Consider the following 23,814-nt stretch of genomic DNA (forward strand, 5'->3'; position numbering starts at 1 on the left):
CCATCCCAACTCCCACGCCCTCTACCATCCCATTCACATCAAGATTCATTTTCAATTATCCTTATATACAGAAGATCAATTTAGTATATACTAAGTAAAGATTTCAACAGTTTGCACCCACACAAAAACAAACTGTAAAGTACTGTTTGAGTACTAGTTATACCGTTAATTCACACAGTACAATACATTAAGGACAGAGATCCTACAAGGGGAGTAAGCGCACAGTGACTCCTGATGTTGATTTAACAATTGACACTCTTATTTATGGCGTCAGTAATTACCCGAGGCTCTTGTCATGAGCTGCCAAGGCTAGGGAAGCCTCTTGAGTTTGCCAACTCTGATCTTATTTAGACAAGGCCATAGTCAAAGTGGAAGTTCTCTCCTCCCTTCAGAGAAAGGTACCTTCTTCTTTGATGGCCCGTTCTTTCCACTGGGATCTCACTCACAGAGATCTTTCATTTAGGTCATTTATTTTGCCAGAGTGTCTTGGCTTTCCATGCCTGAAATACTCTCTGGGCTTTTCAGCTGGATCCAAATGCCTTAAGGGCTGAGCCTGAGGCTAGAGTGCTGTCTAGGACATCTGCCATTCTATGAGTCTGCTGTGTATCCCACTTCCCATGTTCTCTCCTTTTTAATTCTATCAGTTAGTATTAGCAGACACTAGTCTTATTTATGTGATCCCTTTGACACTTAATCCTATCATAATGATCAATTATGAACTGAAACTGATCACTTTGACTAGTGAGATGGCATTGGTACATGCCACCTTGATGGGATTGAATTTCTAACTCTACCATTAGGGGTAAGTCCAATTGAGCATGTGCTGAATTGTACATCTCCTCCCTCTCTTATTCCCACTCTTATATTTACAGGGATCACTTTTCAGTTAAATTTAAATACCTAAGAATAATTGTGTGTTAATTAAAGAGTTCAACCAATGTATTAAGTAGAACAAAAAAAGACTAAAAGGAATAAAGTAGTAAAAAAAAAAAAAAAAAAGATGAACTGTAGGCAAAACCAACCTATAGTAATGGAAGACAGAACTATTGATTACTTTTATGGGAAAAGATGACTGGGTGGCGATCCCAGCAAGGTTCCCAGGAGGCCATTAATGTTCTACTTCATGATGTGGGGAATGGTTATTTTAGTAAAAACTTATTGAGTCATACACCTGTATGACTTGGGTACTTTTCTGTTTGGCTGTTATACTTCTGTAAAAGGGTTTACTAAAATAAGAACTTGCTGAAGAAAGAGTCTTGTTCAGTTTGGGGGATGTTAGACTCAAGTCTTGGATGCTGTGGGACAACGTGCTTTTGTTTTGTTTTTGGTAAGGTTTTTTTTTTTTTAATTTATTTGAAAGGCAGAGTTATAAAGAGAGGAAGGGAGACAGAGACAGAGACAGAGAGAGATCTTCCATCCACTGGTTCACTTCCCAAATGTCTGCAACAGCTGGGACTAGGCTAAGCCAAAGCCAGGAGCCTGGAGCTTCTTTCAGGTCTTCCACAAGTGTAGCAAGGGCCCAAGCACTTGGGCCATCTTCTACCGCTTTCTCAGGCACATTAGTAGGGAGTTGGATCAGAGGCAGAGCAGCCAGCTCTCAAACCAGCATCCAAATGGGATACCTGAGTCTCAGGGAGAGGCTTAACTGCCACACCACGTCGGCCCCCAGGACTGCTCCAGCACCACAGTGAAGGAGATGGCTCCTGGAAAACACCGCTACTGGCTTTTATTTTCCAAATAATTTTCCAGAAACTACAATGGGCACTGAGAGAAGAGAATCAGAAAATTCAGAGCTCATCAATAAAGCTGGAGAGTTAGAAGAAACTCTGGGAAGTCATGGGACCCATGACTTTTTTTACAGTTTCACAATGAGAACAGATAGTTTGCAATCATTGAAGACACAATGAGTGATTTTTTATCTCAATCATTCTAACTTGCTAATCACTAAAGAATTTATCTATAATTCTTAAGAGGCTAATTTTGTCAGTGATATATCCTTAGTGGCCAATCATGTTGCCTTTTTTTTTTTTTTTTTGACAGGCAGAGTGGACAGTGAGAGAGAGACAGAGAGAAAGGTCTTCCTTTGCCGTTGGTTCACCCTCCAATGGCCGCCACAGCCGGTGCGCTGCAGCCGGCGCACTGTGCTGAACTAAAGCCAGGAGCTAGGTGCTTATCCTGGTCTCCCATGGGGTACAGGGCCCAAGCACTTGGGCCATCCTCCACTGCCTTCCCGGGTCACAGCAGAGAGCTGGCCTGGAAGAGGGGCAACCAGGACAGAATCCGGTGCCCCGACTGGGACTAGAACCTGGTGTGTCGGCGCCGCAAGGCGGAGGATTAGCCTATTGAGCCGCAGCACCGGCCTCAAGTTGCTTTTGAATGGCTTTTTGTTTTCTGTAATCTCTGAGGTGTGAGAGATACAACAAAATGAAATATCTGGTCAAGTGCCAACTTGCCAAGTAATAAATTCCTGATCCTGAACTTGAGTGTTACGTAGCCTACTATATAAAAAATTTATTTTGAAGCCAACATCACATGTATATAACTCATAATGCATTTTAATGCATCTGCTCATTTAAATATTTATTCTACTTTACAACTGTGATTTTAAAAGGTCCTCATTCTGCCAATAGCCTATAGATTCTTTTATCATTCTCTTTACTAAGCTTGTCATCCATCACCCAAGATTATACTCATCAAAATAACAGTTACTGGAGCCAGCATTGTAGGACAGCAGGTTAAGCTGCTGCCTGCAGCACTGGCATTCCAATATGAGTACCAGTTTGAGTCATGGTTGCTTTGCTTCCAATCTAGCTCACTGCTAATGGCCTAGGAAACCAGTGGAAGATGGCCCAAGTGCTGCCACCTGCCACCCACGTGTGAGTCCCAGATGGAGATCCAGGAACCTGGCTTTGGCCAGTCCCAGTCCCACCAATACAGCCATTTGGGGAGTGAATCAGAGAAGATTCATATTCTTTCCAACTCTGCCTTTCAAATAAATAAAATCTTTAAGGGGAAAAAAAAATCCCAGTTATCAACATTTGGTCCCTTAAGAACAGTTCTGTCACATATCCTACTAGTATGTATGTTCTTTGTGGAAAAACAAATCCAGTTTTCTGATGTAAGCACTAATAGTCCAATTACGGCGTCATTTGAGTATCAAAAGAAGAGAATGGGTAAAAGATACAAAATATGTGGCTACTTGCAAAAATGATCCTTTCAAACTATAAATGGTATGATGGATAATTTTATGTGCAAGCTTGCCTAGTCCTTGGTATGCAGTTTGTGGTTAAGCTGCAATCTAAATTATGTTGTGCAAGTACTTATGTAGATGTGATTAACATTTCAATAGTAGACTTTGAGTAAAGCAAATTACCCTCCATAACATCAATGTGCCTCATTAACCACTAAAAGGTCTTAAAAGAAGGTCCCAGGGCCGGCACTGTGGCACAGCAGGTAAGGTACCACCTGTGATGCTGGCATCCGATATGGGCACCAGTTCGTGTTCTGGCTGCTCCACTTCTGATCCAGTTCCCTGTTACTTGCCTGGGAAAAGCAGCAGAAGATGTTCCAAGTGCTTGGGCCCCTGCTACCCATGTGGAAAACCTGGAAGAAGCTCCTGGATCCTGGCTTTGGCCTGGTTCAGTCCCAGCTATTGCAGCCATATGAGGAGTGAACCAGTGGATGGAAGAGCTCTTTCAATCTCTCTCTCTCTCTCTCTCCTCTCTCTCTCTCTCTCTTTCTTTCTCTGTGTAACTCTGACTTTCAAATAAATAAATAAAGACTAAGGGGCCCCATCAAGTCCCTGTACATGCTCTCAAGAAAGAAGGCATTCTTTTTTTTTTTTTTTTTTTTTTAATTTATTTGACAGGTAGAGTTACAGACAGTGAGAGGGAGAGACAGAGAGAAGGTCTTCCTTCCGTTGGTTCACTCCCCAAATGGCTGCTACAGCCAGCCAGGAGCCAGGTGCTTCTTCCCGGTCTCCCATGTGGGTACAGGGACCCAAGCACTTGGGCCATCCTCCACTGCCCTCCCGGGCCACAGCAGAGAGCTGGACTGGAAGAGGAGCAACCAGGACTAGAACCGGTGCCCATATGGGATGCCGGCACTGCAGACGGAGGATTAACCAAGTGAGCCACAGTGCCGGCCCCAAAAAAAGGCATTCTGTCTTCAGACTGAAGAGGCAACATCCACTCTTCCCTTGGTCTCCAGCTAGATTTCAGCCTTGCCAACCCCCATAATCACATGAGCCCATTCCTGAATAAATCTATCAATCTGTATATAAACTCAACCTCTTGGTTCTACTTCTGTGAACAACAATGACTAATACAAATAGTTCAACAGTTGTTTCTAGTGTGAAAGGAATTCTGGAATTCCTATGACCAAGCCTCTATTATATTTTTGCACCAGAAAAGTAAACGTTTTGGCACAGTGAGAAGTTGCCACCTAAATGCCAATATCCAGTCAGCTGGATCCCTAGCTGGTCTACTTTCTAACCAGCTCCCTGCTAATACACTTGGGAAAGCAGCAGAAGACAGCCCAAGTACCTGGGCCCCTGCCACCCATATGGGAAACCTGGCTGAAGCTGCTGGCTTTGGTCTAGCCAGCCAAGGATGTTGTGGTCAACTGGGGAATGAACCAGTAGATGGAAGATCTTTCTCTCTCCATATCTCTGCCTTTCAAATAAATAGGGCTGGCATTATGGCATAGTAGGCTAAGCCTCGGCCTGAGGCACCATCATCCCATACAGGCACCAAATCGTGTTTCAGCTACTCCTTTTCCAATCCAGGTTTCTGCTTATGGCTTGGGAAAGCAGTGGAGGATGGCCCAAGTGCTTGGTCCCCTGCACCCATATGGGAGATGCAGGAGCAGCTCCTGGCTCCTGTCTTCAGAACATCTCAGCTCTGGCTGTTGCAGCAATTTGGGGAGTGAACTAGCAGATGGAAGACTTCTCTCTCTGTCTCTCTTGCTCTCTCTCTCTGTAACTCTACCTTTCAAATGAATAGTAAAAATAAACAGATAAACAAATCTTAAAAAAAAAAGTAAAGTAGATGCTATGGAATCATCAAATTCAATGCTTCAGCTTTCTAGTGTCCCCCATCAAAGTAAACAATGTGTGGCATAAAGAATGTATCATAAAAAGTCTAGTGCCCTTAATCAATACATCTCTTCTCAAGTATCACCAGGATCATGATCCTAAGAAAAACCTGAGACACCAAATAATGATCACATGATCACATTTGAACTTTCTTCTCTTTACAGCTTCTAGCCCAAAAAGTTCCCCTTTCAGAAACAATTCCCCAAAGTGATCCTTCAGTTCATTCTAGCTGGATGAGTTTTCTATTTGTTCAAAGGAACTTCTAACTATTCAGATATCTGCTTCAAGACCGAGTGGACAAAAGTTCAAGCAACATCTTTGTGCCAAAAAATAAAGCTTCTCTACTCAGTATGATTTCAAAAGTGTTGAGTTTAGGAGAATTCCTAGGAACTAAACAGAAAATTAAGACTAAGAAAAAAGATAACAGTAAGCCAGAAGAATAAAAAAAAAAGGCCAAAGGCATCCAGAAAAGACCAAAAAGTCACAGAGTGTGACTACAATATGCTCCAAAAGTATTATAGCTTTTGCACCAGCGAAGATGGGAAATGTGCTCAGCATAAGGAACAAAAAACAAAGCAAAATTTATCACTGTTTTTAAACATTGGCACTTAAGAGAATTTAAATGAGCAAAAAGCTCATTAGCATGACTTACCTAGAGGTGGTTGCTCCTCCAATCAATAATGGAATCTTTATAGCTAATCTCTCCATTTCCTTGGCAACAAAAATCATTTCATCCAGGGAAGGAGTGATGAGTCCTGACAGGCCAATTATATCTGTTATTTAAAAAAGGAAAAAGATTAAAAAGGACAATGAGAAGGGACGATATAATAAGACTCATTTTTTAAACTTTGTAATAAAGACCACAAGGTCTAACCACAATTTTCGATTTCTGTTTCTAAGACATTTTTTTCTGATTGGGGAATTTCAATTTCTTGTTTGTTTTTGTTAGTAAACAGAATTTAGAACTTTTAAGTTGCAAGAATGAACTCACCAAGTTTTAAGAAGTCATACAATACAAGACCTCTCTCTTTCTCTGCCTCTCCTCTCTCTGTGTAACTCTGACTTTCAAGTAAATAAATAAATAAAATCTTAAAAAAAAAAAAGATAGCCCTAGTTCATGAATTGTCAGACTTGAATATGTTCCAGTTTTCAAAAAATGATTACATACAGGGGGAAAAAAATCTAATACAACCATTCTCTTATAACAAGTTGGCCCTATTCTACTCATCTAGAGGTTGAAAGGAGTCCCATGGGGTCTGGCACATCAGGTTAAGCCACAAGTCTGCAATCCCAGCATCACATGTGGGTACCAATTCGAGTCCCAGCTGCTCCACTTCTGACCCAGCTCCCTTTTCTTGCACCTAGGAAAGCAACAGAGGATGGCCCAAGTACTCAGGCCCCTGCACCCACATGGGAGATCCAGAAGAAGCTCCTGGCTCCTGGCTTTAGCCTGGCCCAGCCCCAGCCATTGCAGCCATTTGGGGAGTGAACCAACAGATAGAAAATACCTCTCTCTCTCTCTCTCTCTCTCTCTCTCTCTCTCTTTCTCTATTGGACTCTGACTTTCAAATAAATAAATAAATCTTTAAAAAAAAAAAAAAAAAAGAGTTCCACAGTCACGATACCCCTCTCTCATTCCCCAATGTAACTGGCCACAACAGCTCCATGCAGGAGCTGGCACTTTCATCTCAGGGTCCCATGGATTCTACCTGGGCTGGGACATTACTATTCACTGACAGAGGGACTCTTAGGGAAATGATATGTAGTGAAATGTCCAAAGTATAGTCACACAATACCTGCTTTGTGGTCAAGAGCAGCTTTCAGTATTTTATCACAGGGAGTCATGACTCCTAAATCAATAACTCTATGGCACAAAAATGAGATGAGAGAAAATTAACGAGAATCCATTAAAGACAAAGCTGAAATGAACATTTTTAAAATTTATGTCATTAAAAACTGTTCTAACGTAAACTGGAATCACAACAAAATGCTCATTAAATATGAACCAATGCTACCACTGTCAGCCACCATTGATTAGGCACTGAGTATATTCAAGTACTATGCTCAACTTTTAGAATAGCTTTACTGCGGTATAATTCACACTCCATATAATTCAACCATGTAATGGGTATAATTCAGTGGTTTCTGTTATTTTCTAACTGGTAAAATATACATTATTTTTCATTTTAAGCATTTTTAGGTGTAAAATTCAGTGACACTGATTACAGTTACATCACCACTATTTACTTCCAAAACTATTTTATCACACCAAACAGAAACACTGTATCTATCAAGCAATAACTCTGGTTTCTTTCTTCCAACTCTGCCTGTAACTCAGCTCCTGGTAACCTCTACTTTCTATCTTTATAAATCTGCCTAATCTAGATATTTCACACAAGTAGAATCATAAAGTATTTGTCCTTCCATATTTGGTTTATTTCACTTAGCACAATGTATTCAGTGTTCATGTCAGAGTTTCATCCTTTTTTAAGGATGAATGTTTATCCATTCATTTGCTGAAAGACACTTGGGTTGTTCCCCCTAAGTTTTTTGAATAAGCCATCTCATTTACCCTTCATAGCAACTCTTAGATGAAAATACAGCTGTTGCCCCATTTTAATGAGGAAGGGCCTAAAAAAGTTAAGCAACTTGTCCAGTCCCACAACTAATTCACAGTCTTAGAAGCTAAATCAGTATTTGACACCAAAACCCACTATTTTATCCATTTAGGATATTTAAAAAATCTTGGGGAAGTTGCTTAATAAGTATCTGCTAAAACATGAAAGTCAATGAGGCCGCCACCGCGGCTCACTAGGCTAATCCTCCGCCTTGCGGCGCTGGCACACTGGGTTCTAGTCCCGGTCGGGGCGCCGGATTCTGTCCCAGTTGCCCCTCTTCCAGGCCAGCTCTCTGCTATGGCCCGGGAGTGCAGTGGAGCACGGCTCAAGTCCTTGGGCCCTGCACCCACATGGGAGACCAGGAGAAGCACCTGGCTCCTGCCTTCGGATCAGCGTGGTGCGCCGGCCGTGGCGGCCATTGGAGGGTGAACCAATGGCAAAAGGAAGACCTTTTTCTCTCTCTCTCTCTCTCATTGTCCACTCTGCCTGTCAAAAAAAAAAAAAAAAGAAGAAGTCAATGAGGAGGAGAGTTCCTGCACAGGAAGAGCTGATGATGGGGAAATCTGGCTTCTTAAGGCAAGGCAAGGAAAGGGAGAAAAACTCAGGGGGCAGGTCAGCAAGAAAGGGGGACAAGACTTAAGGAAAGGCAGACTCTAGATGGACACACACACACACACACACACACGAGAGAGAGAAAGAGACAGGCACTGGGGGAAAAAAAAAACACTGGAGCATAGGCTGAGAAAACAAAATAATGCCAGAGGAACCTCAATTAATGAACGAGGAAACCCTCCTGGAACTCAGAGGAAAGGAATGTCTGCCATGGAAAATGTTCTCTGTATGACTTTTGCCTGTTTTAGATTAAGAGAGCGCCCACAGTAAGTCATTTTTACAATGTAAATTTGTTATGAGCATTTGTTAAAAGCTGTTTTAAAATTATAGCATTCAGGGCTAGCACTGTAGCACAGCAGATAAAACTGCTGCCCGTAGCAGCAGTATCACATATGAGCAACAGTTCAAGTCCCAGCTGCTCCTCTTTCGATCCAGCTCCCTGCTAATGTACCTGGGAAAGCGGCAGAAGACAACCCAAATACTTGTGCCCCTGTACCCATGTGGGAGACCAAGAAGAAGCTCCTGACTCCTGGCTTCAAATCGGCCCAGCTCCAGCTGTTGTGGGCATTTGGAGAGTGAACCAGCAGATGGAAGATTTCTCTGTCTATGCCTCTCTGCCTTTCTTTCTGCCTTTCAAATAAATAAATATTTTAAAACATTACAGCATTCATTCCCACCTATTTTATGATGTCAACAGTTCTTAAAATTAAATAGGCAAAAATGTTTAAATAAAAACAAAGAATGCTTAATAGCTACTGGAAGACACTCAGACATGCCATATCAGCTGGTAATCGGCTGCTGGACACCTGGGCTGCAAGGAGACTTATTTCTCACTGTATGCCCTCCTATCCTGTTGGATTTTTAGTTTGTTTCTACATTACATATTTTTTAAAGATCTATTTATTTGTTTGAAAGGCAGAGTTACAGAGAGGCAGAGAGAAAGAGAGATAGAGGTCATTCCATCCACTGGTTCACTCCCCAGATGGCCACCAATGGCCAAACTGTGCAGATTCGAAGCCAGGAGCCAGGAGCTTCTTCCAGGTCTCCCACATGGGTATGGAGGCCCTACGACTTGGGCCATCTTCCATTGTTTTCCCAGGCCACAGCAGAGAGCTGGGTCAGAAGTAGAGCAGCAGGGACTCAAACTGGTGCCCATCTGGGATGCTGGCACTTACAGGTGGCAGCCTTACCTGCTTTGCCACAGCACCGGTCCCCCACATTAGCTTTTTTAAAAGGATTTAAAAAAAATTAGCAGATACAGAATCTGTGGTAAAAGGTAAGACAATTTCAAATCAATGATAACTATATTCAGCATTATTAGTGCTAACCCAGGAGCAAATACTGGAGGTGCTAATGATGTATAACCACTGAGGTTTTAACAGGAGTAAAATGCTACCACAATACCTTTTGAAAAAAACATATTGAAGAACATCCAGTAAATGCATTTTTTTGTTAAACAATGATTAAGTATGGAATAGCTGCATATAAAACTAGGCAAAACAGTATACTGCTTTTAAATCAAGACAAAAAGGCATGCATTTCAAAGCTTACTTTTTTTTCAACATTGCAGATATTTCTAAAATTCAATTAAAAGGGGTCAGCAATGTGGCATAGCAGGTTAGGCCTTTGCCTGCAACGCTGGCATCCCATATAGGCACTGGTTCAAGTATGTTCCAGTTCCAATCCACCTCCCTGCTAGTGTGCCCGGGAAAGCAGCAGAAGATGATCCATCCAAGGGGCTTGGGACCCTGCAGTCATGTGGGAGACCTGGAAGAAGTCCCTGGCTCCTAGCTTCAGTTTGGCCCAGCCCTGGCAGTTGCAGCCATTTGGGGAGTGAACCAGTGGCTAAAAGGCATATCTTTCTCCCTCCCTCCCTCCCTCCCTCCCTCTCTCTCTCTGCCCTCCCCCCTTCCTGCCTCTCTCTCTGTCTCTGTAATTCTGCCTTCCAAGTAAGGAAAAAATAAATCTTAAAAAAAAAAAAAAAAAATTAAAAATCATCTGTTTGGTAGCAAGAAATCATCTTGCTCCTACTGCTTTTTCTTTTTTTCAGCACTGGTTCTTTCAAGAACATCTCATATGCAGGCAGGTTTGCCTTATTTGAGAAAGAGCAAAGGGACTGTTGTGGCTGGAACAGCAACCAGGAAGGAGAAAGCTGTGGGTGATGAATTCAAAGAGAAGGAGCAGGCAAGTGCTTGCAGATTGCACATCAGAATCACCACAGGAGCGGTTTTCAAAATCAAACTAAATCTTGGATGCCATCCCCAGAGACTGCAATTAAATTGGCCATAGGTGGGGCCCAAGCAGCTCCCAGGTTGAACCACAGATGGAGAGTCTTGAAGGCTACTACAAGCGCTCTGGACTTTAGTGAGAGAGAAGGGAAGTCAGTGAAGCATGTAAACCATGGAGCAAGAAATCTGACAAAAGTTTTAATAGATTTACTCTGGACTGGAAAACAATGCAGGGAAAACAGTACAGGGTAGAAGCAGAGAGAGGCTGCTGCAGAAACCCAGGCAGGAAGCTGTGTAGGTGGTGAGAAGTGGTCAGGTCCTAGAAACACTGAGAGTAGATCTGTGGATCACATGTGGGATATGAGAGAACAGAGGAGTTCAAGACAACTCCAGGGGTTTTCTTTGAGTGGTAAAGCTGGATTTGCCATTTATTGAAACAGGGAGACAGAGGTGTTCACAAGATGTTGGTGATCAGCTCAGTTTTAAAATATTAAGTTTGAGATTTCTTTAGATATCCAAATGGAGCCCTCAGATAGTCAAGTCTGGAGTTTTGGGGATAAACCCAAACCGGAGGTAAAATGGTGACCTGTCAGATTATTAAATGATAATAAAATCATAAGACTGGATGAGAAGATGCAAGCCCAACATTGCCCTTGACAGGGTAGACTCCTGTCAGCTGCATCAGCATTACCTAAGGGCTCACTGAAAATGTAGAACCTCAAGTCTTGACCTCCCTTAATCAGATGTAATCAGTTCCCATGTTTAGGGAACTAGAGAACAAAATGACAGCCATTGGTAAGTGAGCAAAGACATGGACTGAGAACAGTGAGTGAGGAGACTTGGATGCAAGCTCAGTTTCCATCTTAGTAGCCTACCTCCAAAGAAGTCTTATTGAAGAACGGTCACTTATACCACTGACTGTAAGAGCACTTCCCAACCTTTTCCACAAAGAGAAAATAATACCATGGTGCTGAGACACACAAAGGAGGTTGCTCACAGCCCTAGGCAACCAAGTTAGAATTCATGCTGCCCCGAGTTCCACTGAAAGGGATAGGAATTGTGTTTCTTGGCACATGAGTTGAGAAACTGCTGACAAGCTCTGACTTAGAATGCAGAGTGAGTTAGAATATCAGTGCTAGAACGGAGGCTTTTATAGTGTTGCTACAGAATGACAAAGCATCCCAAGAGGATGTCTGAGCTGAATTCTCCAAAAAAATAAATAAAGCAGATATTAGCTAGAATGAAGGCAACTGAAGGCAGTCTAGACAAAGGCTTGCATCATGAAGGTGCACAATTATGAACCTGCTCAAAGCCCCTAGGGAACATGGGTCCTGGCAAGGAGGGCATGGGCCAGATCATCCCCAAACATTCCCTCCCCTATACCTGCTTCCCCCACGTAGACCCCCATCCTCCTTGACTCTCCCTTGGTTTCCCTTTGTTACTCTGCACCATACCTCATGTCTATCAGCCTCTCCTTATATACATTCTTGCATTTTGCCATATTAGAGATTTCAAAGAATAAAAATGAAAGTTTGTTTCTAAAATACTTTCTAAAATACTTTTCTTTAATTTGACAGGTAGAGTTATAGATAGAGAGAGAGACAGAGAGAGAGATCTTCCTTCCATTGGTTCACTCCCCAAATGGCTGCTACGGCTGGAGCTGCGCCAATCCGAGCACTTAGGCCATCCTCCATTGCCCTCTCGGGCCACAGCAGAGAGCTGGACTAGAAGAGGAGCAACCGGGACTAGAACCGGCACCCATATGGGATGCCGGCGTCACAGGCAGAGGATTAACCAAGTGAGCCACAACACGGCCCTCTAAAATACTTTGAATAGAGGTATAAGTACAATAATTTCATTTGGGTTTCTAATTCAGAAAAAAAATGTAAACTGCACTGAACGCTTTAGCAAAAGCATCCAATATTATTTAAGAATATATAGAATTTAGAAAATAAATACCAAAATATCAAACAAAAAGTCATTTTCCTTTTGAGGAGAAATTTAAAAGGAAAATGAACTGCATCTGCATCCCTTTAAGATAACAGATACTTGTTGTCCCTTAACCCTTTACTCATATTACTCTGTTAACTAAGGTAGGTGCAGTCTATCTGCTGCTCCTGCAATTCACATGATTTACCACTAGATGGCAGTGCCCTCCAAGTCTACAATCCCCATTCATGGTCTTCAATGGTTAAGTGGGTTAATAGGGTCTGTTGTCACATCTGCTTTAAAAGCAATAAGCAAAACAAAACTCTGCAAGTTTCTGCTTTAAAAGCCTTTAAATAAATACTGTGAACATGTGAAGGTGTGCAAGAAAGATGGGATCAGTGTGCCCCAATAACTTACCTACTTTCCTCACTAAGCTGAATATTCTATTATACAAACCATTTTCATTCACACCTATTTGTTGCCCCCTTATTTTTTTTACTCATACCAGAAAATTATATTAAGAACAATTGGTCTGGGGCTGGCACTGTGCGCAGCGGGTTAATGCCCTGGCCTGAAGCACCAGCATCCTATATGGGCACCAATTCGAGACCCGGCTGTTCCACATCCAGTCCAGCTCTCTGCTATGGTCTGGGAAAGCAGTAGAAGACGGCCCAAGTCCTTGGGCCCCTGCACTGAGTGGGAGACCTGGAAGAAGCTCCTGGTTACTGGCTTCAGATCAGCGCAACTCCGGTCACTGTGGCCAACTGGAGAGTGAACCATCAGATGGAAGACCTCTCTCTCTCCCCCTCTCCCTCTCTCTCTCTCTCTCTCAGTAGCTCTTTCAAATAAATAAACAAATCTTTTTTTAAAAAAAAAAAAAAAGAACTGGCCTTTCAAATACAAATATGCCTCATTATCTTTTTCATCAGATCCATATTTTCTAAAATGCTAGATGTGATATATAAATTTTGGAATTTCCATTGACATATCACACTTTTTCTTACCAATTCAACAGTGTGCATTTTCTGTTAAATATAGAAAGTCTCAATTTGTCTTTTTTAATCAAAAATTAAAATAACCAAGAATCTGATCAAAACATTTCTAAATATTCCCTTTATTTCTTAAAGGGAATCTAGAATAATCACATTAGACATTACAGTTAAGGTTCTTTGAAAGTATAAACACACAGACACACACACACACACACACACACACACACACACACAAAGTAAAGTGAAACAGTACAAAGTCCCAGCTTTTAGAATCAGAAGCCCTGAGCCTAGCCTGCTACTTGTTAGCTGTGTGACCATGAAAAAAAAATACTTAAGTTCTCTAAGTTCATTTTTCCATTTGTAAGTTGGGAAATGAAATAGCTCCAAAGCAGGCAGGACAGGAAGAAAACCATGGAAAAAAAGGAAAGATCAAAGGAAAGAAAGTAAAGGAGCCACAAAATAGAAACAAAACCAGGAAAAAGAGAAAGAAATCACTGACATAAAAGCACTGTAGACTTTGTGAAATGGTAAGCAAAAGTTAGGTATTAGCAGACCCTTGGTGAATTCATCCCTAGATCTATTCAAATCCTCAAATTTGCAAGTTCAATTGCATCATATCAGCTTCCCCACAAAATATAATTTCCTAAGAAGACACTATCATTTTTAGTTTCCTTCCCCACAGAGAAAAACATTTTTATTCTTTTGTGAGATTTACTGCATCAGTGACAAAAAGCCAGGAAAGAGGATTTGAAAGTGGATGGTCTGCTGGACTCACTCACTAGCTGGCTGATTCACACAAGCGCACTAGTGTCATGCTGCCACTCAGCAAAAGTGCACATTACTACATAAGGCATTTGCCTACTTGCTGACACTATAAAATGAAACTCATCAATGCAAGAGGCTGTGTTATGAAATGTAAGCCAAAAGGCTTCTAGACTCTAATTAGGAAGTTTACATGTTCACTCATTTTTCTGGGAAAAGAAATTAAAGTTTCATCAGAAAACATTCCCCCAGTAAGATTTATTGGCAAAGATAAGCAAACCTTCAGTGCAAAAGACAGGACCTGGATGTGCTGCAGAAAAGCCTTGGGTTTAATAAGCAGCCTTCACAGCTTGACATTCAGTTCCAGTGGCACCCTGGAGCAATGCCGTAATTCTCCAGGGTCTCTTAAAATGTCTTTACTGAGAGGAAAAATATTCCTTAGTATGATGTTCCAAGATAATCATCCACTGATCAAAATAAATAATGATAAAGCATGTGACAAAGATATCTCAAGAATCGCTTCTAGCGGCCAGTGACGTGGCACAGTGGGTTAATCCACTGCCTGCAATGCCAGCACCCCATATTACTGTTGGTTTGAGTCCTGGCTGCTCCACTTCCCATCTAGCTCCTTGCTAATGTGCCTGGAAAAGCAGGGGAAGATCGCCAAGTACTTAGACCACTAACAACCAGATGCTCCTGGCTTTAGCCTGGCCCAGCCCTAGCCACTGCAGCCATTTGGCAAGTACAGAAGGTCTCTCTCTCTCTCTCTAGCCATTGCAGCCATTTGGCAAGTACAGAAGGTCTCTCTCTCTTTCTCTCTCTCTCTCTCTCTCTCTCTCCCTCCTTCTCTCCTTCCCTCTCTCCCTCTCCCTCTGTCACTATAATTCTGCCTTTCAAATAAATAAATAAATATTTTTTTTTAAAAAAAGGAATTGTTTCTAGGAAGTTTACCTCCAAGTCACCTTCTTCAATGTTTCTTGTCTCAGTACCATGGTTGAATGTATAGTGGGCTATTTAGCATGATAAACAGTAAACTTCATGAAAGGAGAAAAGTTGACTAAATTATCCAGTATCTTTAGTACACTGCCTACTAGATAGCAACTGACATTAAAAAAAATAATAATAATAATTATAAATTGAATTGTATTTTTACTGATTGTGATGAATGCAAATGGAAATCAACTATACCAGGTTTCCATTTAACCAACCTTAAATTTAAGCAGAGATGGATAAAATGTTGGCATAAGAAGGGGGCTTAGAGTGATTGTCATCTGACAACAGAGAAGAGAATTCTCTAAGGAGCACAGTTACAGCTTACAGTCAGTTCTCTTCTACAGAAGATCTAGATAGATCTAGAGAAAATAGCACACTGGAAAGTAACAGTATTATGAATATTGATTCATTATAATGATATATAGCAGAAAGGGGTTTTGCTTATATATACAACATTCCAAAATTAACTTGAACATCACCAAGTAACACACGGGGTCCTGCAGTAGGCAAAGCATGAAGAGACATACAGACATGGCCTTCATATAAAATTCCATTTAGCCAATTATAAGCTCTCAGATCTAAAATCTGATGGTTTACTGAGAAAAAAAGTAGAATATGTTGACCACCATGAGCCACAGGGAGGAGCAGCTGAACATAGATCCTGTGTGCCAATGTCAATTCCCAGGAAGCTTCTTGGTTGCTCTGACCCCACTACTGAATACATAATAGATAATTACCAACTTACTTTATTTGAAAAGCTGTGTTCACTATAGAAAACTTGAAAATATAGTTAACAAAAAGAAGTAAAACATAACCTTTAATATTTACTGCCTCTCCCTCCCAATGAAGAATTACTCTGTTGAAATGCTTTCAGTTCTAGAGAGAAAGGAGGCTGAAGGAGGTGAAGTGGTAACTTACCTGAAATTATTGCAGCCAAGGACGACGCCAACAATGTTCTTGCCTATGTCATGCACATCACCTTTAACAGTAGCCAGCACAATGGTGCCTTGGTAAGGATCCTAGAAAGTAAGCCAGGCAGCTAAGCAGGCTGGGGTCACTAAGGGCAGATCACCCAGTTCTCCAGAGCCAGACAGGGGGTAGCACAGAAGGAATCTAATACAACCAGAACAACCTCGGACAGATGTGGAAACTCAACAGTGGTGTCTGCAGGAAGACTGTGGTGCGCCTAAGCAGATCAAAGGAAGCCCATCTAGTAGGTTAGTCCAAGGGGCTTCAACTGAAATCATGGGTCCCATAACCCCAAACAACAGGTAAAACACAACACAGTCTCACAGCTGAAGACTATACCCTCAACTCCCCATAACTGCCTGCCAAATGTTTATTGTTAACAATAAAAGGAGAGGGAGAAGAGAGAGGGAGGAGTTGGTTAACTGCATACATTCCAGCAGAACCTGCAAAACCACCACACCAGCCCAGTGCAGAGGGCATCTGATTACCTTTCTGTTTATTTAATATGGTTCTTCTGTGCACTGCCAGCAGCCTCCTCCCTCACAAACAGAAAAAGACAAGTGGGATTTTATAAACTGTCTGGGCCATTCACAAACTCCAATCAATTTAAGAATTAAGAATGGAGCTATACAAGGTCAAAAAGAATGAGGCTGGTGCTGTGGCGTGGCAGGTAAAGCTGTCGCCTACAGTGCCAGCATCCCATATGGCCACCAGTTCAAGTCCCAGCTCCTCCATTTCCAATCCAGTTCTCTGCTATGGCCTGGGAAGGCAGTAGAAGATGGCCCAAGTCCTTGGGCCTCTGTACCCATGTGGGAGACCCAGAAGAAACTACTGGCTCCTGGCTTCAGCCTAGCCCAGTCCTGGCCATTGTGGTCACTTACAGAGTGAACCAGCGAATAGAAAATTCTCTCTCCCCCTCCCTCCCTGCCTCTCTATCTCTCTCTCTCCCTTCTCTGTATTTCTGCCTGTCAAATAAACAAACATCTAAAAGAAAGCTCAAGGATTACTCTGGTGATGCAGCCAGCAGGAATTAAATTGAATCCAGAAGTAATGCCAAGGACATTACCCGTACAGAGACAACAATGGGTGTTCCAAAAACAAACATAACTCCTTTTCCTCAAATCTTTGTAGTGACAGTGCCTGCTGAAGAAACGAACCCGTTTTGTCTGAAATCATTAGGTTTTGACTACAATTATGACTCTACCAAAAATTTCATAAGATCAAATTTAAAAGAAAATCCCAGATATTATGCTAATTGGTAAAAGAGATAGATGTCGGAGCATTTGCCTATTTTATATTCAGTAACAAACACAGGCAAGCCTGACTGCCTCTAACCCTAACCCAACAAGAGTGTTCCACACCAACTTCTTAAATGACCCACAGGCCTGGACAAAATGACTTACCTCTTCTTCTGCAGAGTCATTAAGTCCTCTGTTAGCCTCTCTTTCTTGTTCCATGAAGGGGATAAGGTGGCCAACAGCCTTCTTCATGACACGAGCTGACTTTATAACCTGGGGAAAAAAGCAGAGTCAGGCATCTTCACCAAACTACAGGAGCTGCTAATGGCCACTGGGGAAACCTCAGCAGCTTAGAATGCAGGACTTGACCTCAGGCCAGCTCCATTGCAGGCTGCTTTTGTCAGTGAGCAGGACAAAGAACATGTTCCCTCCCTGTAAGCAGCCAATGAATGAGATACAGCAGAAAGAAAACAAGACCAAAAATAAAATGTTGCAATTTCAGGCCCGGGAACCTCCGCTTGTTCTATTTTCCTCTGCCTAGAAAGCCCTCTAACACTTCTCTAAGTTCCACAAATCTTTCAGGTTCCAAACCTCTCCTCCATGAGCTCATTCCCAGCCTTCTCTTCTCAATCTCCAGCATTACAACTCACTTAAAACTAAGCCTTAAGCTTACACAAGAAGAGGGTAGTTTTTCATGGCCCTATCCTAGATAGTCAACATGTATTTCTCAACTGATGTGGTTAGTAGCTGCTACAAATCAAAAGAGTTCTGGTTTACTTGAAACACATGACCATATAAAACAGTAATATTTTTCAAGTTAAACATCCCTAAAGTTGGATACTGGCTGGCCAGATCAAATCTTAATATTAACTTTACATTTGAAGTTGAGTTTGTTTTACTTTCAAGAGAAAAGTTCTAGGAACTGGAGGCAAGAGGTGATACAAAAGTATCCTAACATAAAGATTAGATTACAACACTAAGAATTTACAGATGGTTCCCAACTTACTATTTTTAAAAGACAAAGAAAAGGCTGATTCTGAAAATGCCTTCCTATTGTTTGCCAACCTGAGGTAGAAACATTTTTCCAGCTCCAAAAAGATCACCAACAACTTTCATGCCATTCATCAGCGGGCCTTCAATTATATTCAGGGGTCGGGGATATTTTTCCTGATTTAATCTGGCTTCCTCTGTATCTTCAATAATATATTTTTCAATGCCCTACAAAAAAAAAAAGAAGAAGAAAAAAAGGAAAAGATAGATGAAAACACACACACATACCCCAAATTGGCTTAATCCAAATGGCCAACAAAATATGAAGCACAGAAATGCTGTAAGACCCCAGGTTCTATAATTAGACTGCATGGGTATGAATTCTGGCTCCTACCTCTAATTTAGGCAGTTGATTAAGCATTAGTTTCCACAGTCAGAATGACAACAGTACCTACCGCATACATTTATTTTGAGGATTATTAAATGAAATAACACATGTAAAGTGCCTAACTATCATCACTGATACTAAGTACTCAGCTTTTAGTAAAAGAACTACTAAAAGTCCAAACTCATAATACCATACACTTTGTATCCTAGTGTTTTAATAGACTAGACATTCATAAACATCTCAGTGAACTCAACAGATTTTCTCACTGTAATGGTAAGGGGCTGGTGAGGAATGACAATGGGAAGAGCCCTTAGAAGAGGCTAAGTCCACGAAGCCAGTTCAGCTCTGATCATCTGGCTTTCATTGCCAAGACTTCCTCCTCAAGGATGCTTGGATGCTGCTGACAAGTTCAACAAACTGAAATATGAGAACCTCAAAAGGTCCAAGAGGGGCCGACATTATGACATACTAAGTTGAGCTGCTGCCTGTAGCACCAGCATCCTATATGGACACCAGTTCAAATCCTGGCTGCTTCACTTCTGATCAAGCTCCCTGCTAACATGCCTAGGAAGGCAGCAGAAGATGGCCCAAGTCCTTGGGCCACTGCACCCACATGTGAGACCTGGAAGAAGCTCCTGGCTCCTGGCTCCACCTGGCTCACTCCAGCCATTGTGGCCATCTGGGGAGTGAACCAGCAGATGGAGGATATGTGTGTGTGTGTCTTTCTGCACCTCTGATTTTCAAATAAATAAATAAATCTTAAAAAAAAATTTCCAAGAGTTAAATCAAATTCTAAAGAAAAAAAATTGAGGGGCCAGTGTTGTGGTATAGAGCGCAAAGCTGACACCATAATACTGGCATCCCATATAGACACCAATTCAACCCCCAGCTGCTCCACTTCTAATCCAGCTCCCTGCTAATGGCCTGGGAAAAGCAGCAAAAGATGGACCAAACATTTGGGCCCCTACACCAACGTGGGAGACCAGAGTGAAGTCCCTGGCTCCTGGCTTCGGCCTGACCTAGCCCGGGAGATTGCAGACATCTGGGGAGTAAACCAATTGATGGAAGATCTCTCTGTGTGTCTCTCCCTCTAACTCTTACTTTCAAACAGATACGTAAATCTTTTTTTAAAATTTTTTTCTTACTATTTATTTATTTGAGGCAGACTTATAGACAGAGTAAGGGAGAGACAGAGATAGAAATCTTCTATCCCCTGCTTCACTCCCCAAATGGCCACAATGACAGAGCTGGGCCAATCTGAGGCTAGGAGCCAGGAGTTTCTTCTGGGTCTCCCACATGGGTGCAGAGGCCCAAGGACTTGGGCCATCTTCCACTGCTTTCCCAGGCCATTAACAGGGAGCTGGATCAGAAGCAGGGCAGCTGGGATTCAAACCGGCACCACAGGCAGGGGCTTAACTTACTATACCACAGAACTAGCCCCATAAATATATCTTTAAAAATTTTTTTGAAAAAAGAAATCTAAAGCTCTCCAGATGCATAAATAAGGAAACTGAAGCCAAGAGATAATTTATCTTGCCTATAATTGCATTTGTCAGTAGAAGAGTCAGGACTACCTTGCTGAGGAAGTCAAAGCAGCATGGTATAGGAAGGACAGTGTTCTCAACTTCAGCACTACTGATATTTGGGCCAGAAATTTTTCATTGTGTGAGGCTGTCCTGAGCACTTAAGACAATTAGCATTCTTAGCCATGGATGCCAGTAATACCTCCCACAACCAGTTGTGACAAACACGGCTATGGCTATTGTCAACTATGCTGCATGGGCAGGGCATTATAGAACAGTGGTCTAGGGCATCTCCTCTAGCTGCAGTCATCACTCCCCTCCAGCACCAGTATCAGACAACCAGTTCAGGTTCCCACAACTCACCTTGACGAGGGCATACTCAAGGCGCTCTTCAATGGGACTATTCCTCCACTCATCAGTCTGGACAACTTTTTTCCCACCTTTGCCCTGAGTCTGAATTGAAATAAAAACCGAAAAAAATGGGTTTAACGGGTCACTTATTTAACTAATTAGCAGCAAAAAACAAACAACCTGTATCTTATTCTTCTTTTACATTTCCAGACTCTAGTAAGAGTCTCCTAGCATGAAAGATTAAATGTTTTGGGGCTGGTATTGTATCACAGCAGGTTAAGTCAATGCCAGCATCCCACGTGAGCACCAATTCAAACTCCAGCTGTTCCATTTCCAATCAGGCTTCCCACCAACACACCTGGGAAGGCAGCAGAAAATGGCCCAAGTACTTGGAGCCCTGCCACCCATGTGGGAGACCTAGACAGAGTTCCAGGTTCCTGGAGTCAACCTGGCCCAGCCCTGGCCATTGCAGCCAGTTTGGAGGGTGACCCAGTGGATGGAAAATTTTCTCTCTCTCTCTCTCTCTCTCCCACCTTCTGTCTCTATAATTCTGCTTTTCAAATAAACAAACAAAATCTTTTTAAAAAAATTTAAATGTTTGAGGGAAGGAGACAGGGAAAAAGAAACTGTCAAGGATTTGAAGTTTTGGTAGTGAGATAACACTTCATCCTTTTTTTTCTCTCCTAAAAGATAACACAGAATAAAACATTTCTAGGACGGTAATGAAGCTATACTCTAAATCTGAAGAACCTTCCATGCTCTAAGAATAACCAGTACCCACAGACGCACACAGGCCATAACAAAATTAAGTCAGACATTCTGGAGGTGGGCACACTAAGAGGTTTAAGATACAGCCTGGGGCCAACGTTGTGGTATAGTGGTTAAGGCCACAGCCTGCAACACCAGCATCCATATAGACACCAGTAACAGTCTTTCAAATAAATAAAAAAACTTTCAAAAAAAAAAAAAAGACACAGCCTATGGGGCTGGCACTGTGGTGCAACAACGGCATGCCACATGAGCACCCGTTTGAGTCCTGGATGCTCCACTTCTGAACCAGTTCCCTGTTTATGCACCTGGAAAGGAGAAGGCAGCCCAAGTATTTAGCTCCCTTCTAAAGAGCATGTTGCCTATTCCTGCCCTCCCTTCCCCTTTCCCTACCCTCTGGCCATGCACTCCCCTTTTTTGTGAGATCCTTGATGCAAGAACCAGGCTCAACCTCCCCCAGACTCCATGCAAAGCAGCTGCACATGGCTGCTTGTGGAACAGATAAGAGGAAAGTTCCCAGTGGTTTCTAAAAGCCCCTTACTTGCTACCTCACATCAGCTGCAAACCTCCTCTTCAACCAGATAAAAACCCAGCCCACCATGTACCCTGCGTGCAGTCTATTCACAAGAACAGATTGCCGGCCCTCTTCGCTTCAACAAAGCACCCTGTCTCTTTTGAGGTCGGTTCCGTCTCCCTTTTCTGGAGGTACAAAAGGCCAGAACCCCGAGCTATTCCAAACCTAACACTTCCACCCATGTAGAAGATCTGGATGTGGGTCCTGGCTACTGGATTGAGCCTGGCCTAGCCCTGGCCATTGAGGCCATTTGGAAAGTAAGCCACCAAATAGAAGATCTCTATCTAAGATATAAGCTACAAGATGGCAGTATAGCAACAGGACATTCCAAGTCACGCAGGGAAAAATAGTTAATAAGCAAAGGGATACAAGCCGGTGATGGAATCTCAAGAAGTTTGCGCAGAGTAGCCCAGGAGTCCACCGGAGATTGCTCATGTCCACGCTAAGGGAACAAAGAGAAGAGGTGGAAACACAGTGAAGATACAGCAGAGACTGAATGAGAAGATTGGCACCACCCCCAGCAGTGAACCAGGTAAGAAGTCAGGAGTCTACGGAGCTACAGAATAGCGGCAGGCACAGAAGCTTGGTGAACTGTGTTTGAAGCTCCAAGCAGGAAGAAGGAGAAATTATAGGGGAAGAAGCAGAGAGGTTGGGCACACCACGGTCCATCTATGTCTCCCCTCTCCCTACAACGGGACCTACAGCTGGCAGGGAGAATCCATATTGATTGTTTACATTTTTGAGTGTAAGCAGGGGTCTGCCAATGGCTGCCTCCTGCACACACATCCATCAATTGTGGGGACCACCTCACAACACCCCCCACCCAGGAACAAGGATCACAATATTTCAGAGTGATTTCCTCCCCACCATGCAAGCTGTACAACAAGGACTAGTCTTAAACAGCGAAACCCTGAGTTCATTTCATGCACCAGTGAGAAGCAAGCCCAGCCCCAGTAGGCAGGGCTTAGTGCACCAAAGCCCTGGTACCCACCTCCATCACAATCTAGAAGTAAACAGGGCTCCAGGAGGCAGGGCTGCCGTGCTTCCACTTGCAACACACAGACACATAGCAGGTCATAGCAGAGGGAAATCGCAACACAGGCACAAAGTCACAAATTAAAGACAAAATCAACCAGAAATGCCTAAGAACAAAGGAAAAATCCAGAATAAGAATAAGGAAGACTCTATGAACTCCCCAAAGGAACAATATAACTCTTCAATAATGGAGGCTGAAGAAGAAGAGATCGAGGATATGCCAGAAAAGGAATTCAGAAAATTAATAGTCAGACTACTTAAAGGCAATCAGAAGCAAATTCACCACCTAAATGAAAAGCACTCCCAAGAAATTGAGATTTTAAAGAGAAGCCAGAATGAAATACTGGAGATGAAGAATTCAATAGATCAAATAAAAAATGCAGTGGAAAGTCTTAGCAATAGAATAGATGAGACAGAAGAAAGAATGTAAGAATTAGAAGACAAATTTCCTGAAATAATACAGTCAGACCAAATACAAGAAGAAGAAACTGGAAAACTAAAAATCACGGTTGGAGATTTACAATTTTCTATCAAACAACCCAATTTACAGGTCCTATGAATTCTGTAAACTGTGGAAAAAGAGAAAGGATTAGAAGGCCATCTTAATGAAATAATAACAGAGAACTTCCCTAATCTGGAGAAAGAAAGAGACATCTGAGTACAAGAAATACACAGAACTCCCAATAGACATGACCAGAAAAGAACATCACCATGACACACTGTAGCAAAACTCAGTGAAACACAAAGAA

General features: G+C 42.3%; 1 protein-coding gene across 9 annotated transcripts in view; it reads right to left on the reverse strand.

Moving 5' to 3' along the window:
* The window catches only part of MTR (5-methyltetrahydrofolate-homocysteine methyltransferase), a 148,259-nt gene that overhangs the window by 37,257 nt on the left and 87,188 nt on the right, over positions 1–23,814 (reverse strand). For all 9 annotated transcript variants that reach the window (XM_070055569.1, XM_051820745.2, XM_051820744.2 and 6 more), the window contains 6 exons: positions 20,701–20,790; positions 18,502–18,654; positions 17,602–17,709; positions 16,148–16,248; positions 6,892–6,959; positions 5,748–5,868 (listed from right to left, as the gene is read on the reverse strand). In XM_070055569.1, the coding sequence (XP_069911670.1) occupies positions 5,748–5,868; positions 6,892–6,959; positions 16,148–16,248; positions 17,602–17,709; positions 18,502–18,654; positions 20,701–20,790 (641 nt within the window). The remainder of the gene's footprint in view (positions 1–5,747; positions 5,869–6,891; positions 6,960–16,147; positions 16,249–17,601; positions 17,710–18,501; positions 18,655–20,700; positions 20,791–23,814) is intronic.

Source organism: Oryctolagus cuniculus, chromosome 13 (genome assembly GCF_964237555.1).
Source record: "Oryctolagus cuniculus chromosome 13, mOryCun1.1, whole genome shotgun sequence".
Classification (NCBI taxonomy): domain Eukaryota; kingdom Metazoa; phylum Chordata; class Mammalia; order Lagomorpha; family Leporidae; genus Oryctolagus; species Oryctolagus cuniculus.